The 18,450-nt window shown below is 42.1% G+C and overlaps 1 protein-coding gene across 1 annotated transcript in view; it reads left to right on the forward strand.

The window, feature by feature from the left end:
• DSCAM (DS cell adhesion molecule) overlaps nucleotides 1-18,450 on the forward strand; it is a 432,936-nt gene that overhangs the window by 372,449 nt on the left and 42,037 nt on the right. The window contains exons 22-27 of the mRNA XM_056502042.1: nucleotides 7,032-7,149; nucleotides 7,955-8,118; nucleotides 10,940-11,038; nucleotides 11,596-11,784; nucleotides 12,465-12,755; nucleotides 17,616-17,792. Of these exons, the coding sequence (XP_056358017.1) occupies nucleotides 7,032-7,149; nucleotides 7,955-8,118; nucleotides 10,940-11,038; nucleotides 11,596-11,784; nucleotides 12,465-12,755; nucleotides 17,616-17,792 (1,038 nt within the window). The remainder of the gene's footprint in view (nucleotides 1-7,031; nucleotides 7,150-7,954; nucleotides 8,119-10,939; nucleotides 11,039-11,595; nucleotides 11,785-12,464; nucleotides 12,756-17,615; nucleotides 17,793-18,450) is intronic.

Genomic DNA, 18,450 nt, shown 5'->3' on the forward strand with positions numbered 1-18,450 from the left:
CTGGGCTACAGCCACAACTGGCTCGTGGCCTCTGAGGGTGGGATTTGTCAGGAGCAGCTTCAGCTCACTGCCAATTGCTCAAGCTTTGCTGGAGTCAGCAGAGAGGGGATGATGTGCTCCTCTATGGGGTAGCTCATCCAACCCACCCCAGAAGGGAATAGATTGCTTATTGGTGCAATTTTTATCTGCAGTTGTTGGGTACAGGGGGTTTGCAGATGATTCCTCTCCCCCTCTGAATATGTTTCTTTTCCTTGCTGTACAAGGTAACTTCTTTATCATTCCTTTCCTTAGTAATATCTCTTGTGTACTCCACAAGTACCATCTTCTGTATAAAATGGTCTGATTAACATATCTAAACTCTGAACAATTGTTCTCTACTTGCATTAGCTTTGAAGTTTGCAGCTTCTATTTCAGAGATGATGAAAGGATAATGTGCCTCAAATCTTGAATATTTATTTCCAGCTGTATTAGTTGTTCTATTAAAAGATATTGCTGGGGCCTGTGAATTCTGCCTTTTGAGATGTGATGCTTGCAACATTAGAGCACCTTGGCTTGGAAATGGAGGCCTAACATTTTGAACAGGAAAGTGAGAAGAGTCCCATCCCACTCAATCACTATATGGGGTCTTCAAACTGATTTTTTTTACTACTCAGCTCGGTGCCATTACAGCCTGTGCCAGGATGGGCAGAGTAATGCACAGATCCCTAGGGCTGCAAAATTAGATACATTTAATTTGCTTTACAGTTTTACAAGCCTGCTAATTCTTCACTTGAGTGTGTAAAGATGTAAAATCAAGTGTTTAGTGCATTATGATGACAGGTTCTTTCTGCAAAAGCTTTGCTGAACTTCAGCCTTATGCCACCAACATGAAAGCACTTTCTGCATGGAAGAGCAAATTCCATCACCATGGGAAATCTCCCTGTTCTACCTGTCTAGCTGGTAGATCACCATTTTAATGATGGTGGTGGTTTAACATCAGAGCTTTTACCCTGGGCTGCATCAAAAACAGTTCTGGCAGAGGGTTGAGGGAGGTGATTGTGTCTCTGTGCCCCCCCCAGGTGTGACCCCACCTGCAGAGCTGCCCCAGCCCTGCCCCAGCCCAGGGAGGAGCTGGAGCTGCTGCAGAGCCCAGAGGAGCAGCAGGATGAGCAGAGGGATGGAGCAGCTCTGCTGGGAGGAAAGGCTGGCACAGCTGGGATTGTTCACCTGCACAGGAGAAGCTTTGGGCTGAGCTCAGGGTGGCCTTGCAGGGCCTGAAGGAGCTGCAGGAAACATGGAGAGAGACAATTGCCAAGGGCTGGAGGGACAGGACACAGGGAATGGAGGGACAGACACAGGGAATGGAGGGACAGGACACAGGGAATGGAGGGACAGGACACAGGGAATGGAGGGACAGGACACTGGGAATGGAGGGACAGGACACTGGGAATGGCTCCCACTGCCAGAGGGCAGGGCTGGATGGGATATTAGGAATTAGGAATTGTTCCCTGGGAGGGGCTGGGATGGAATTCCCAGAGCAGCTGTGGCTGCCCCTGGATCCCTGACAGTGCCCAAGGCCAGGTTGGACATTGGGGCTGGAGCAGCCTGGGATGGTGGCCCATGGCAGGGGGTTGGAACTATAAGATCTTTAACCTTCCTCCCAATCCAACCCTTCTAGGATTCTGTGTTTATCATGGATGGTAATGCTGATTTTGGAGGGTACTGCTTGAACACATAACATTTCCCAGTGTGAAGAAGCTGCAAACAGGGTCCTTCAGATCTGAAAAATCTGGAGCTTTTCCATTGCAGCAAAAGTGCACACTGAATTATGGACATCAGGGAGACCAAAGCTGAGATACTAAAAGGGGGATGAGGAGTGTAAAGGACACCAGTGAAGAAAGATCATGAAAGAACAACTCAGAGAAAAAGGGCAAAGGTTTCAGTGTGTACCTCCTTTGCTGTCACCTGTGTGTAATCAATGTGTGGTGATGAAAAGAAAAAACAAAAATAAGCATAAAAATAGATGCTCTAATAAGAGCAAAAATTATTGGACATGGTGCAATACTTACAGATTGAGGCTGCAGGCAAACCCTGCACAAAATGCACTAGAAGTTCTCTTTTTCCATGTCTTATGCATTTTAAAAAGAGGGAAATGTTCAAAGATGAACACAGATCAATTCAGGCTTTGCAGACACCAATATTCATGACCTCAAGTTATGAGGAATTACAGTGTGCAATTGCTCTCTGTTTGCCAAAAATTGAGAAGTTGCAACTTGACCCACATGTACTTAAACTGATCCAGCTTACCAGAATTAATTCTGCTCCTCTGAAGCTTATGTAACATAATCCATGATGACAAATAAGTGAACTTAAAAATAACTTTTATGAAAAGGCAAGATGACTTAAAAGAAAAAGTAATTAATTACTTCAATATAGACAGGTCAGTCTGAAGAAGACTTTATTTCAAAGGACAGTAGAATGCATCCAGTCAACCTTAGAGCTTGTAGTGATACACCAATATAAAGTCTACATTAGATGATGCTCAGGAAAAGCCTCTTACATGCACTTAGGGCTGTAAAAGTAATGAATAATCCATTTGTGGATGGTTTGATGGGTGCTAGGAATACTGATAGATAGCAATTTTATGAACTGTGGAGGTAGCTAGGTTAGAAATTATTGTATCACATACAAATTTTCCTTTATGAATGCATCACAGAGCTTTTTAGGGAGCTGGGAGAAAGTGGTGATCAGTGCTGAGGGCAGTGTATGCACAATGAGGAAGGATGGGCAGAGCTCAAAGCCTCAAAGACCTTTTTCACTCCCTCTATGTCTGTAGCAAACAGCACATCCCAAGGTTAGATGCAGTTAAAGCCTGATTTGCCCTAAGTTCCCCATGCAAAAACATCCTGTGGGCCATTATTTTGTAGTTGTTTGCTTCCTTTCTTTGCTTCTCTTACTGCACAGTAACTGTCCAAGTAATGATAGCATCATGACAGCTAATAAGAGTTAACTTTGAATTGAATTATGTCAACTTAATTATAACCCCTTTAAGAACTCCTTTGAGAACAATGAGAATGTCTAGATAGGGGTTTGATGTGAAATGGATAGTCCAATTTAAATGAAAGCTTAATTCAAGTTAACATTTCTTTCTTTCTTTAATGTCTTCATTTCTCAGAACAGATTGTTATTCTCTGTAATTAACTGACAGAAATAATAAAAAAAAATCCCCAACAAACAGAAAATAATCATGGCAATGAAAGTTCAGCCTCCACGTAAGCAAGCTGTACTCCTGCCCCTCAAATTACTCTTCGCTGCTGACTTGAAAGAAGTGGGTTTAGCCTATCAAGTATACTCAGAAGACAAAAAACCTTGCATGCACTTGTCCCTCTGATTTAGTGGCTGTGACTGATGGGCAATGGCATTTGCTGCCAGTGTGATGTGACAGATCCAGACCCCTGGCAGTCTGATCCTCTGGGGACAACTCTGACTTTCGAGTTTCCCCTGGTTTTCTAAACTACCTGAGCATTATTTTTGAGCAGATTTCCCCCTGGTCTATGTTGATTTGTGTGTTTAATGTTTTTAAATGGCATGTGGGGTTCACATGACAATACACACTGGTCTGTTTGTTTGATGGTTCATCAGACTGGAATACAGGGGATATTAGAGACACAGAACCATGGAGTGGGTTGGGCTGGAAAGCACCTTAAAAATCATCCAGTGCCACCCACTGTCATGGCAGGGACACCTCCCACTGTCCCAGGCTGCTCCAGCCCCAATGTCCAGCCTGGCCTGGGGCACTGCCAGGGATCCAGGGGCAGCCACAGCTGCTCTGGGAATTCTGTGCCAGCCCTGCCCACCCTCTTTTATGAAAAAGTAAATGAATCTCCTGACCCAGGGTATTCACTGTTGGATCTTTTATTTGTTTTAAGCTGAACTGCAGTGAACTGTCACAGCTCTTGTTCAGTTTCCTTCTGAAGTTCACCTTTAAAATACAGTTGTGTCCTCTAGAGGAAGAAAAACCCACATGTGTTACAGCCTCTTGTGAAAAATTTCTGCCCATTTCTATTTCTGTGACAGTAAATGTAGGTTAGAAGATTTGTAATCTAAACAAACAAACATGCAGAAAGCTGCATTATCATAAGAGAGTGCACTGTTCTATGAAGGAACCTCTTTATCTTCAATTAATAATTGGGTAATTTGTAAAAAAAAAATAGGAGCAGACACAGCCCTAATCCAGTGCCATGCCACCAAATGTAAGGCCTGGAGGGAGTGTGCAGGCATGTGGGTAGCTTTGATAACAAAGAAGTAAACCCTGCAGCTTACCCATATGATTCCAAAAATTCCCATGGCTCAAAGGAAAGAGCTCTGTGAGATTCCAGGCCTTTTTACCTCATGAATGCCTGCTAGAATTTCAAACCTATTGCTCTGAGGTGGATTCCACTTGACATTTATTTTCTTTCTAGTTTTTTTTGTGCACCTTTTAGCAGTCTCATGACATCATTTGAAGTTCAGCTATAAGGAAAATTGGGCTTGTAAAATGTCCTGCTGTTTTACCATTTCTTTTAAAAGCACTCAGTACATGGAAGGAATAAGAAAATCCATAGAAAGCTGTGGATACTTTCACAAAAATAGTGCACTGTGCTTTTCTCATAATTTTCTGAGTCATGGTTTATCATCTTACCAGTGGCTTAGGCTCCTGTAAAATGAAGAATACAGGATATTGAAAACCAGGAGCTACAACATAAATTTTGCACTTTCAACATCTGCTGTCCAGCCTGTGACTTCTTAAGGAAGAATTCACATTAAAATAACAATTAAAAATGAAGGGACAACACAGAAGGTTTGCTAACAGTGGTGCCATGCCATGCTGAAGATTTCAGCAGGATTCCTGTATTCCAAATGTTTTGTCCTACAGGAACTGGCAGCAGTTGGAATTAGCTGGATATTTCAAGAAACACTGGTTATGTGGGAAGGCCATAGAGAAAATGATTAATAGTCATTTTTAAATGAGTTTTCAGACTTCATGTTGCAGAGGGGATTGCAGGGGACAGGAATCTGAGCAGTCCAGATGCTCACATGTGTTTTGTAGATAGAGCTGACAGCATCTCCTGCTGCTTTTCAGAGATGGCATGAGAGCCACGAGGCACCTCCTGCAGCAAAACCTGGCACCACTGAAGACAAATTGACTTCTAACTCCAGCTTCTGCAGAGTCAGCATTTCACTCAGTGTCTCTGGGTGCTCTGAGCATTTTTCTGTTTGAGTTACTGTGTGGTGGGTTGGGTGCCAGACACCCACCAGAGCTTCTCCATCACTCCCCTCTGCAGCTGGACTGGGGAGGGAAAATATGACAAAGGTTCATGAGTTGAGATGGGGATGGAGAGAAATCACTCACAAAGTAACATCACAGGCAAAACAGGCTTGAATTAGAGATATTATTCAAATTTATTACCAACAAAATCAGAGCATGATAGAAGAAAACGAAATCTTACATCTTCCCCACACCCCCTACTCCTTCCCAGCTCTACCTCCCCCTCCCCAGCAGCACAGGAAGATGGCAATAGGGGTCACAAGCAGTTCATCACATTTGCTGGACAGAGGAGAAGCTTCTGGCAAGCTGTAACCTCCCCAGTACCAAACCTGGCCATACAAACCCAGCAGGGATGGCTTGTGGGAGTACAGCCCTGTGCAAGTCTTTGCTAGGAAATGTTATTTTAGGAGTGCCCAGGTGGAAGAGCAGCCTGATCCATGAGAGCTTCTGGCTGCCCAGTGCCTTGGCATCACTCTGGTGTCCAACCTTCCCAGGCAGCACAAACCACAGCTCTGTGCTGGCAGGGTTCAACTCAGAGCTCTGCAAGGAGGGACCCAGGGAGCTCCAGCAGCTCTTTAGCCAGGACAGGACATGGTGATGCTGGGAAAGCAGTGCTGTCCCATTACCCAGCCTTCACTTTGTCTGCTACCTAAATCTTCAACTTATTTTTAGTTAAAATTTTGACCAGAGGGGAAAAACCTCTTGAGAAACTCGGCCTTCAGCAATGCTTGAAGAGAACATAGGCAACACAGTCCAAACTGATTGTATAATCTGTGAAATCTTTTATTTTTGTGAATATCTCAAGTCCCATTGCAGCCTACTCAAGTAATTTTGCTTAATTTTTCAAGGCCTGTTCTTTTATGCATGAATCTTTTTCCAGATTAACTGTCCCAGTTATATTTGATGCCAGGTCTCATTTTCATGTTTTCCTAATTGGTGCAAAATGGATTATTAAGTATAAATTCTGATGGGTGTGCACGACTGAAGTAGATCAGGACTAAAAATACAGTATTTTGTCTATCTGTATGTGCCTTTAAAATGTACATTTAGAGGCCACCAGAAAGATTATTTCTATCAAGAGTCATTCCTGAGGAATAACAAATGAAGTTTGAACACAACCTATAAACTGAAAATACATGAGTGATTTTTTTAAATATATTTAGGTGATCTGAGAGCTGATAAAAATTGATTTTAGTTTGTTCACATTTGTGAATTCCAGATAGATTCCACAATGTACTAATATACATGAAAGTTTATTTTGCTTAATGTCAAAATTGTTGTAGAAGAGATGTATCAATAATTCAGTTTTTATGAGACACCTGTCTACTGTGGACAGTTCATGCTGGAAGCAACGAGAGAAGCATCCCTTAGACATAATTTTCATCTGTAATTTCTACTCCAAAATATATAAAAGTCAGTAAAGATGATAAATAACTGGGTTTGCTCTTTTTCTCTACAAAGACTCTTCCAATCTGTACCTCATCTCTCTTTTAGTTACTTGTATTCCAAGTACTGGAGCTGGAAGACAATTACTGAAATCCTGAATACTGAAACCAATACTGAAGCCAATCTTATTCTGCTTGAATAAATAGCTAATATTACGAGTTACAATGAATTAGTACCCTAAACCCATCATTTTTAGATTGGTTTGGTTTTCCCCCTTTATTTGTGGGTCTTTGTTTCCCTTCCAAGGGCTGTATGAGCAGACTCCTCACTTCAGTGTCTCTTGCTCTCTCCCTCCCAGCTCCTGCCAGGATCCTGACGTTCAGTGGGACAGTGACAACTCCCTGGATGAAGGACATTGTCCTCCCTTGCAAAGCTGTGGGGGACCCAGCTCCAACAGTCAAGTGGATGAAGGATAGGTAACCAGCAACTAAATGTACAGCTCAGATTGAATCCACTTATTTAAAATCCTGAGGGCTGTGGGGAGGGTGGTCCTGGGTCACTGGCAGAAAGGACAAGACTGTTCATGGTCACAGTAGATGAGGAGTTTAGAAATTCCTTTAATTAATTGGCTGTGGTGATTACAGGGCATCAAAGGGGGAAAAAGTAATGAAGAAAGGCTAAAGGTAAACATTCAAAATGTAAAACTTAGGAGTGTTTTTCTGTTATCCTCAGGCAGACAGGAAAGTTTGATTCTGAGAGAGCAAAGTGCCTGATACAGTGATTTGTGCTGAGGTGGGCAGTAAATGTCTGGCACATATTTAATTTTCCATTATTCTGTTATCTGCTTTGGTTTCACAGTATGACACTTGAAAACACACATGGACAATAATTTTCATCCAAGCCCTGTGTAAGCAGGGAAACTACAGTGCTATGAAACCATCTTGTGCATTGATATAAATACCTGTGATTCCATAAGGATGATCTTCATAACCAGGAACTGCCTATGCCCTTGTTTCAGCATTTTTATGAAATAACAAGATAAGGAAGGAGTGAATTTCTGTTTTCACTCACACTGGATCCAGGAAAAGTACATTTTTTAAGCAAATGATAGGTGTTTCCCAGCAGAAAATACTCATTTGCTGCCTTACTGAAGGGACACACCTCACCCCACACCTTTTCCTCTCTTTCCATTCTTAGCTGCTTCAAAAAAAAACTAATCCACTTGTGAGTAATTTTGATTGTAACTTCTTTAATGTATGCACTTTGTTTCCTGTGAGGCAGTAACGGGACACCCAGTCTAGTGATGATTGATGGGCGAAGGAGCATCTTCAGCAACGGCAGCTTCGTCATCAGGACTGTGAAAGCAGAAGACTCTGGGTACTACAGCTGTGTGGCCAGCAACAACTGGGGGTCAGATGAAATCATTCTCAATTTGCAGGTGCAAGGTAAGGCTGTTGGATCTACCTTGGAATTGTTACCACGGTTTTAAAGTGTCTGAAATGTGTTTGAAATGCAAAATATTGGTGTTTATGTGTATTAGTGCAAATCTAATTCTTCCAGATTCATGCATAAGTCGTTCTGACTCAGCCATGGGCATTTTATGATCTAGAAAATGGTGCTTTTGGTGAAACAATTCACACACTCAGTTAAGTCTCTGTGTGAGTTTTTGTAAGATTGACAACTGTGTGCTTGTATTCAGTTATCTTCTAGTTCTTCACACAGAAAGTATCAGCTTCTGCTGTCTCCTTACAAATATCACATGCATCATTTTAATATTACAAAATCCAGGAAGATGTGAAGGCCTTTAATTTAGCTCCTGAAAAGCTATCAGCAGAAATTTGCCTCTGTACTGAGATGTTGCACAAAATCTTCATTATGCAGGTGCAGAATTTTTTTATGAGGTGAATATGAGGAAGCACTGGAAATGAAACATCAGCACCCCTTCAGCTAATGCATTTCTCCAGCTACATTTTATATTCATGTTGAAAATCACAAAGTGCAACCAGGATGGTGTTGATGTGTACAAAAGCAGAGACAATATAAGAATATAAACTAAGAGTAAAATGAAGCAGAGCCTGGTATTCCATACCAAGAATTCCCTGTGCAGATTCCCTTGCTGACTTGCACTAAAGCAAATCCTACAAATGCTTCAATTGTCTGCAAATTTTTGTACCAATCTGGACCATCACTCTCCTGGATGTGGAATTTAAACTTCAAGTGCAAACAAATGAGAGCACAGAGAGAGGTTGTTTCCACTGCAGTCCCCCTCTCTCCCTGCATAAACCATTCCACCAAGCCTTGGAACAAACATCATGGAAGATATGAGCATATATCAGCTTCCCTACAATCCAACAGAAACTGAAGATGCTCTTCTGCAATGTTTGAAGCATGACCACAACAGGAAGTAGGGAGAGAAAACACCATGAAATGGAAACCTTATATTTATATTTCACTAAGTACTTCTGTAATTGCATATATTTGCTGTTATTGAACAGCAGCAACTAAAAGCAAATCAATATTGCTTCCCTAAGGGACACACAAAGAGTGGCTTTTAATATGTAGGACCACCATTTTTTGTAGGTAGGGTGAAGCTGTGATGAAAGCTTTTACAATAAATCTTCCCCAGTGTAGTGTGTGCAGTCTCTCCCCATGGAATCAGCCAAGTCACTCAGAATAACAGAACAAATCCATCTCACAATGGGAATTTTCCTTTAGAGTATAAACTGTCTCTTTTGTTTTCTTCATCCCTGTTTGGCCCTGTGAGGGCAAAAAAAATCAACTTCTCTTTGAACTAACCCATAGCTGGAAACCAGCAGACTCTGCCTTAAATCAGCACCCATTATTCTGCAATCTGATGGCTCAAACATGAACTGCAGTGGGGAACTTTCCCTGGAGTTTCACTCTGCAGGAAGAGCTGCCCCTTAAGCATAGGCAAAGCAGGCAATGTTCTCTGGCAGCAGAAGGCTGGACACAGCAGAGCATTTTGGACTCTGTCCTGCCTGCTCAGGGGCTGTGTCAGGACAAGGGCAGCTCCTGCTGTGGGTCTGACACCAGCACCCTCTCCTCTCCCATGCCAGAGGAGCTGTGGCCATCCTGCTGTCTCTGCTGCCCAGATTTCCATCCCATCTTTGCTGCTGTTTCTTGATCCTTTCCAGGCATGGACACTGTCCTTACCTCACTCTTTATTCTTGAGGCAGCAAAGCTCAATTTTGTCTGTTTCTGACAGTAAAACATCCCCAGTCCGTTTCCAGTCCCAGTTCCCTGTGTCAATTCCCACTCCCAGTTTTCCTTATCCAGTACAAATTTTTAGGATGTGGCAGGGCTCCTTCTCTGCCCTTTAGTGCTGGAAGAAATTCCTTCAGTGAGGGTGGTGAAACCCTGGCACAGGGTGCCCAGAGCAGCTGTGGCTGCCCCTGGATCCCTGGCAGTGCCCAAGGCCAGGCTGGACACTGGGGCTGGAGCAGCCTGGGACAGTGGGAGGTGTCCCTGCCATGGCAGTGGATTGGAATGAGATGATCTTTAAGTCTTTTCCAACCCAAACTATTCCATGGTTTCCTCCAAAGGAAGCTGGGCACTGGGAAGTGGATGGGAGTTGTAACCTCTGTTTTATTCCTGCATTCAGTCAGCAGCTGGTCCTTGGAGCCCTGATCTTCCATCCCCCATAATGTTTATGGGGAGGAGCAGAATGGAAGTGTTTCCAGTCTCTGCTGACAGGGTTGGGAATTCTTTATACCAAAAGCCTCAGTTGTTTGGATGAGGACTGGATCTGCTCCAATGACAATCTATCTATGATACCTAATTAACTCTCATGTTTGTGCTGGCAGAAACCCCTGATTTGCACCTGTTTTTCATTTTTGCCATAATAGCACGCAAACACAGGAATGAGCAGGGCTTCATTTGCAACAGCACATGTTTGCTGCCACTAAAATTTTATCTTCTCCCTAAAACAGATATCAAAAACAATGAAAATTAATGGCTGGGTAGCTCATGTGCCATTGAGGTCTAACAGAACAGATGCAAAAAAAATTCAGAGAAAAACAAAGGTTAAGAATTGAAAGACAAAATTGTGCATAAAATTAAATTTTAAAAACGAGAGCTTGTCTATTCTTGTCTTAACTAAGGATGTCAGCTAAACAGACACTTTGACAGAAATCATTTGCATTTTTTGCAACTCAAAACAGCTATTTGATAAATGACTGTTAGAAGTGATTAAGATCGTGTCAAACCATTGATTGCATTTTCTGTTTCTGACTATTTCCCATCTAGTTCCACCAGACCAGCCAAGACTCACTGTATCCAAAACTACATCTTCCTCTATCACTCTTTCCTGGATACCTGGAGACAATGGTGGCAGTTCTATCCGAGGTAATGTAATTCAGGTTAATTGCTGCTTCTTACTAAATTATCATATGTTGATAGAATCAGTATACAATTATGAATGACAAAAAAAAAAAAAAAGAATAAAGAAAAACAACCCAATCTGTATTGCTGTCAACCTTTAATGTGCACTATCATGGTGATAACAGCTTTCAGTAAATTGCAGTTTGTCTTTGTGATGGTTTATTCACATATTTAATCACTTTCTTCTTAGCTGTTATGACAGTTACTCTATCTGATTTTCCATGTGTGTAATCTCTAACCACTCATTTTGGAGGGTCCACGTTCATCATCTGGTTGCTGCTGATTGAAGGGTCCTTAGAAATATCCATCCTTTTCTTTTCCCCTTGAAGTCATCATAAAAAATTGTATTTAAGCTGCTGTCAAGGTGGGCAAAATCCATTGCCTGGTATCTTTCAGTCAAGGGAGAGCTATATGTTTCCCTGCATATGGGATTTTTTTTCAATTTTATTAGGGCTTTAAAATGCCTCCTTGGGTTACCTGAAGGATTTGTGATTCCATTCCCATCCGCGCTTTCCCTCCAGGTTATATTCTGCAGTACTCAGAGGATAACAGTGAGCAGTGGGGCAGTTTCCCCATCAGCCCCAGTGAGAGATCCTACAGGCTGGAAACCCTGAAATGTGGCACCTGGTACAAGTTCACCCTGACTGCTCAGAACGGGGTGGGGCCGGGGCGCATCAGCGAGATCATCGAGGCCAAGACGCTGGGCAAAGGTGCGTTGGTTCCATCCCTTCCCCTTCAGCTCCTGCCTCCTGCTCTAGATCTCAGTTTGGTGAGAAAACAAGCTTAGGTATTTTAATATCTGGCTTTGGAAACATTTATAGCTTTGTCTGTGGGGCTTGAAGCCCACACAGGCTGATGTTCTGTCCTTTTTTCTCTAATGATTTTTTTTTCTAAGGTGGGTTGGCAGATATTTGGTAAGAGGGTATCTTCACTGTCACACACTACAGCAATTCCAAGTATTTCATTGCCATGAGGAAATTGTCTCTTCTTATAAAAATTCAGGGATGTTGAAGGAAGACAGGGAGTATATTTATGTATAAAGAAATGGAGCCAATGTCTGATTTCTGCTCCAAGCCAGTGTTGCAGGAGTGTGCAAACAGCATCCTCTGAACTGGATAAGTGTCAAAAATAAAGGAAAAGTTTGTGTGAAGTTCTGGAAGGCAAAACAAACCAAATTTTTTGAATGGACATTTGGATTTTTTTTCCCACATACTGACTTGAAAATCTGGGTTTGTGAATCTGGCACAAAGTGGGAATAAAAAAGGAGGAGGTGGGTAAATTGAATATATAGATACTGAGATGAAGCTAGAGTCAAGATTGCCCTAGAAACTATTCTCTAAAGTTTCTACAATATTTGAGCATTCTGTCTGGAATATCCCACTGCCTCTAGAGCCACAGTTTTCCAAGGAGCAGGAGCTCTTTGCCAGCATCAACACCACGCGGGTGAGGCTGAACCTGATCGGCTGGAACGACGGCGGCTGCCCCATCACCTCCTTCACCCTGGAGTACCGGCCCTTTGGGACCACGGTCTGGACCACGGCCCAGAGGACATCCCTGTCCAAGTCCTACATCCTCTACGACCTCCAGGAGGCCACCTGGTACGAGCTGCAAATGAGAGTGTGCAACAGTGCTGGCTGTGCAGAGAAACAAGCCAAATTTGCCACGCTCAATTATGATGGCAGTAAGTATTTCCTTTAATTTATGCCTCAGACACTGTTCTACTTGAGTTTCATGTGTGATTATTTTTTTTTCTTTTTTTCCTCTCATAAACCCCATTTTGAATCTGCCAGCCATGCTGTCAGAGAGGTTAAAGTCTCAGAGATGTAAAATAGCTCCTGATTTCCTGACAGTAGGCTGCCAGGCAGAAAAGAGGAATTGTTTATTTGTCCTCACTTCAGAAAAACTCCAAAGTCAATCAGCCATAAGACACATAATCATAGGACATTAAAAGTCATTAGTTCCAGTGGTTACAGGGGCCTTTCCTAGTATTTCATGCATCTTTTCCATGAAATTTTAGTCTGCCATGGAATTTGTTCCTGCAGCCATTCACGGGGATGTCTCATTGCTATTCCCCGTGACACAGCCCAAAACCCATTATGGGACACACTGGAGCAGCCAAGCAGGTTGTCCTCTGGGAAAGCCTCTGGATAACATCTTCCAAGGGCAGAGCAATGGCAGTGCAATCATCCCTGTTTACAGACAGGGCACAGGGAACTAATGGCCATGACAGATGGCTCTGTCATGCCCAGCAGCAGGACACGGACCATGAGCGAGTTGTTCCATCCTGTCCTTCTGCCAGGGGTTACTGCCCACCCTGCAAAACCCAGGACACAGGAGCAAATGTGCCAGTTTGTCACTCACTGCACCAGGCTGATGGAGAGGGATGGTGGCACATGTGTGCTCCTGGTGGCTCTGCAGTGGGGAACTGCATTCCTGGCAAAAAAGGCAGCACAGATGGCTCTCAAATTGCTCCAGTGGGAATTGCCAGAGCTTTTCTGGAGACATCCAGTGGAAAATCATGCTGCGTTGCCAGGGATGTTGTGCTGTATTGTGCAACCACTTGGCAACATCTGTAGAGATAAGTCAAGCTGCAGCACTGGTGAGCAAGTTCAAACAAGAGCTGGTGGTTGTGACAGCACCAAATTGGTAATTGTTCATAATTCTGTGTTGGTAGCATGCCTCCACACAAACAGCACCACTCATGTACAGCCCAGGGGTCATTCCCAGGCAGAAATGTGGGATATGACTTAGGCAGGGTTTAAACCTCAGCACCTGACACATCCTCTACTGCTATACCAGCCTTTGTGCCAGGTACTCAGCAGTTCTTGAAAATAATTAATCACACATTGGAAAAATACCATTTTTGGTAAGCTGCCAGACAAGTCCTCATGTTATTTCAGACAGTCTGGAAATTAAGAGAAGGATCTTGCCTCAGCACTCCAGAGGTCCACAGGAAACCAGGATCTAAGCAGTTACTACACAAATGTTCCAGGTCTTTCCAGGTCTTTCCAGGCAGATAAAGGACTTGTTATACTGAAAAGTGGAGCTGTTGTCAATAATAACTCCTTCAAGTATTATGAGTTAATTTCTTGTCATTTTGTCTGGCCTATCCTGTTTTTGGGGTTTTTTCCAATAACTTTCCACAGGCAGCATTCAACTTGCAGTTGTTCTGTTATCATCACATTTATTTGATTGGGGCAAACAGTCTTAAGGCATAAATGAATTAATTTAAATTAATTTATACCAAAGTGCAGGTTCAGAGCCTTAAATTTCCACTTGTAGCACTCAAATCAAAACTATTCTTACAGTGATCTGATCTGAAATGTTGTCAGGCTCTGCTCTTTGATTGAGTGGTGATACTTACCATGGTGTCACACATTGTGACCTGCACACCATTTGATTTTTTATGTTGCTCTGTAGCATCTTTAAAAGGGACAAAAATGAAACAGTAAAAAATATTTGCAGCATTAAATTTCCTGGGCCATTGCTTCTGGTCAGCTAGAAAATTTCCCATTTGTGATATTGCTGCTTTTATTTGTGAAGTGTGCTTTGCCAGGACTGAATTGTGCCTTAGAGAGGCAGAGTGAGCTCAAATACTGACCCTGAGGTTATGAGAGGAAAGCATGGATGGAAAAGCAAATTTCAGTTTTCACATTTTCTAGATTTCCTATGTTTGACTCAGAACTGAAATTATAAACTGATGATGATGATGATGATGATGACAATTATCATTCTTACCAGTATTTGATGCAGAAATTTTTGCTTCCTTAGACAGGGAATTTTTGGTTTGCAGAAAACATGCCAGTGGAAACTTCTTGGCCAGATCCACTTTTGAGTGTTGTCTCTGCCTCTACCTTTGATTCACCCTGTGATGTGAGATTAGCCCTTTCCAGCTTGCAGGGGCCACAGCTGCCCTTTGGATAAAGCAGATATAAGAGTAGCACTTTGAAGATTAGATAATGCAGCGTATGGAAGTTCTGGGATGCCAAATGCTAGGAACAAGCTTAGAAGCTTTAGCAGCCTTAAGATAAAGCCTTTGTAAAGTGTGCAGAAATCCCTGAGTTACGTGGTTTGGGGTCACTTTGCTGTGTGGGAGAGCTCCTGAGGAATATCATGGCTCAGCATCCTTCCCCTCTGATCTCCCCATGCTGAATTAGGTCACAAGGTTAATGACAAACCTACGTGCAGCTTTTTTGCTCTCTGTTTGTGGGCATTTCAGTAATGATTTCCAGCTTACAGGTTTGCTCACCTCCCTGCCCCTTGTTTTTTCAGAAGCAGGCAATCCATAAAGAGATATTTTTAGCCCTGTGCAGCTGCAGTTGGTGAGAGCTGCAAAGGAGCTTCCTGGCTCGGGGATCAGCTACTCAGTAGCCCTGGCATTAAATCAGATCAGCTCTAAACTCTGCTAATTGATTCTCACCCACTCAGGCACTCCCTGCCGTGAAGGACACAGGAAAACACTCCTGAATTCACAGGGAGATGCTTCAACTAAGGAGGAAAAGGGGTCAGAGACATTCAGGTTACAATTTCTGTGAAGCACCAATCAGGCTAACAAAGGGTGATGGAACTTGGAAAACAAAACAAACCCTCCCCATTTGTCTGGGACTGAGTCCTGAAAAAAAAGCTTTGGCCATTCTGCTCCCAGCAAGCACCTAGAATGACAGCAAATGTTGAAATGGTGTTTTCTCAATGGACAGCAGGATTAATTTTTGGTAATTTCTAATGCAATTGCTGAAAAGCAACAAATGGGTGATGTGAAAACATGCAGAATGATTTTTTAATTAAGCTCCAACTACCTGTTTATAATGTTATGAAGTTTACATTTGCCTAGAGACAGGTGTGGATAATGATAATCACATATCCAAACACTTCAGGTCTAAGTGAAATAAAGGCCACTCATCATTTGATTTTCATCAAAGTAATAAGGAAAGCAAGACATAATTTCAGGCAATCATAATGGTCTCTGTGACTGTAATTCAGAGAAAACTTTGGCCCTTTAGTATCCAGGAGGGTTTAGGAGGATTTAAAGACAGTTATTAGTATTACCTCCAGGAGCTTGAAGTTCTTTCCACTTCTTCATCTAATAATTTTATTTGCCTTTAAAGTAGTGCAAAATCTGCGTCTCAGGGCAAGATGGAAATATCCTGCTGTGTGTTCAAGAAATAGAAAATTACAAGAAAAAAAAGGAAAGAGAAAATTATGGGGAAGAACTTCAATGGAACATTAGAAAAATATTCCAAATGCAATTGTAAGAAAACAAATTTTCCAAAGTACCTAATATAGGTTTGGATGGTTGTAGCTTTTCTTTTTATCTTTGTCCCTTTAGGGAGCTGCTCTTCTCTTTATATGCAGCTGAAATAGCTCTTCTGAAAAAAAAAAAAAAAAAAGAAAAAAAGCAGGACTTAGGATTCTACATTTTCACTGTGGTTATGGCACTCACACTGTACTGCATCAGATCTCAGTTTTTATTCTGATACTGTATAGCACATAATGACATACAGCTAAATCACTTAATGCAGCAATTAAAATGTAAAAAAAGGATGTGCCTGTTTTTCTCTCTCACCCTCCTTTCCTTTTAGCAAGTAAGTAGCCACTTTTATCTTTCAGTAGCTGGTTAAAATTTAATAGCTTCCATCCAAAGTCATCACAGTTCACAATACTTACGTGTTTCTACGCATTTCAAGCAAATCTGCATTTTATAGCCTCATTTGTGGTTGCATTCAGCAGTTTAATAGTAATCAGGAAATGAGTGAGAAGTCTTCCATGACTAAACAGCCTTGCACAGAAGGTGCTGCATTCTTCTCACGTCCCTTAGAGGTAAAGAAGAAAAGAATTGAAAAGTTCAAGTATTATATATCACCAGGAAGCCAGGTATATTCAAAATGCAAATATGTCCCAGAATGAAAAAGTGAGCTGCCTGCCAGTAGTTGGTAGATTCATTTCCCTTGTTTCCCTCTCAAAATTTGATTGTTTCTATCCAGCATTGCTCTCCTGTTTTACTGATGAGTGTAATGTCAGACAGTCTTTAGCAGATTAGTATCAGGTTGGCTGTCTGAATTTCAGATCACTATCACTGCTGCACCCTCAGAATGGATAGCAGAGTGTTTCTGTGCAAAGGATTAATCTGATGTATGTGGCACAAAATGAGCTTTGTCAAATGAGTTCCTTGCACAGAAAAGCCCAGCAGAAATGTCACAGTGGTGCTGTTTCCCATAACAAGGAATAATAGACATAGGGAGGAATTCTGAGGTCTCTTACAGCTTTTTAATAATTTAATGGGACTCAAAATTAATCATAGCATTTGACTGCGTATCAGACATGGTTTTCCTTAATCAATGAGTGCAGTTCTTCTGGATTTCTGATAATCTCTGTCTGCAGTCAGTCCCTCATTACCAGGAGCCTGGTTATGTGTTCATAGACACACAAATGTAGCCTCCACTCCAAACAGAAAAATCCTGGTGTGTGTTCTGCCTAACCATTCCCTGAGAAATGAATCTTTTGTCCTCACTGATAGGCCTCTAATGCCATGACTCTGCTCCAGGTACAATCCCTCCTCTCATCAAGTCGGTGGTGCAGAGCGAGGAGGGGCTGGGGACCAACGAAGGGCTGAAGATGCTGGTGACCATCTCCTGTATCTTGGTTGGGGTCTTGCTGCTCTTTGTGATGCTGCTGATCGTGAGGAGGAGGAGGAGGGAGCAGAGGCTGAAGAGGCTGCGAGGTAAGGGGGTGTCTGTGGAACTTCTCTCTACCTGAACATGAAAACAGGAGTGGGGCTGCACGTGACCAAAGCGTGCAATCCCCAGCTGGAATCATTTTCCTGCAACACAGAACATAGTGTGTGTGTGTTTTCTGTAGAAATTCCTTCTTTTTCATTTGGTCATAAGTTGCTAAAAAAATTATTAATATATCCATTGTTATTATTTTGCATGGGAGAAAGAAAAATATTTCTCATTGATTTGTTTTCTTTTTTGTTGTTGTTGTTGTTTGTTTGCTTCCCTCAATGACCTAAAAGTGAATTTTTTTTGAAGGATGAAATCAGATGTTTTGAAGATGAGGGAATATCAGTTCTCCAGCAGATGCTAACCATGATTTCCAAATTGTAAAACAAAAGTAGCCAGATATTAATAGGATAGAGCACACAACCAGAGATATTCTCAGATTTGTTATCACATTTTCCCCATTATTATTTACAATAGAACTTATACAACACTTCATTGTTCACTGACCTTTCATTGTAGCTGATCTGTATTTTCCTCTAATCCTTATTCAAATTCAGTTGTTTGTTATGTGAATAAGATTTAGATCTGTGAATTCATTCAGCTTTATCATTGTTCTAGCAAAAACCCCTGGCTGAGCCATGGCCAAGTTTTTGACCC

Source organism: Oenanthe melanoleuca, chromosome 1 (genome assembly GCF_029582105.1).
Source record: "Oenanthe melanoleuca isolate GR-GAL-2019-014 chromosome 1, OMel1.0, whole genome shotgun sequence".
Classification (NCBI taxonomy): domain Eukaryota; kingdom Metazoa; phylum Chordata; class Aves; order Passeriformes; family Muscicapidae; genus Oenanthe; species Oenanthe melanoleuca.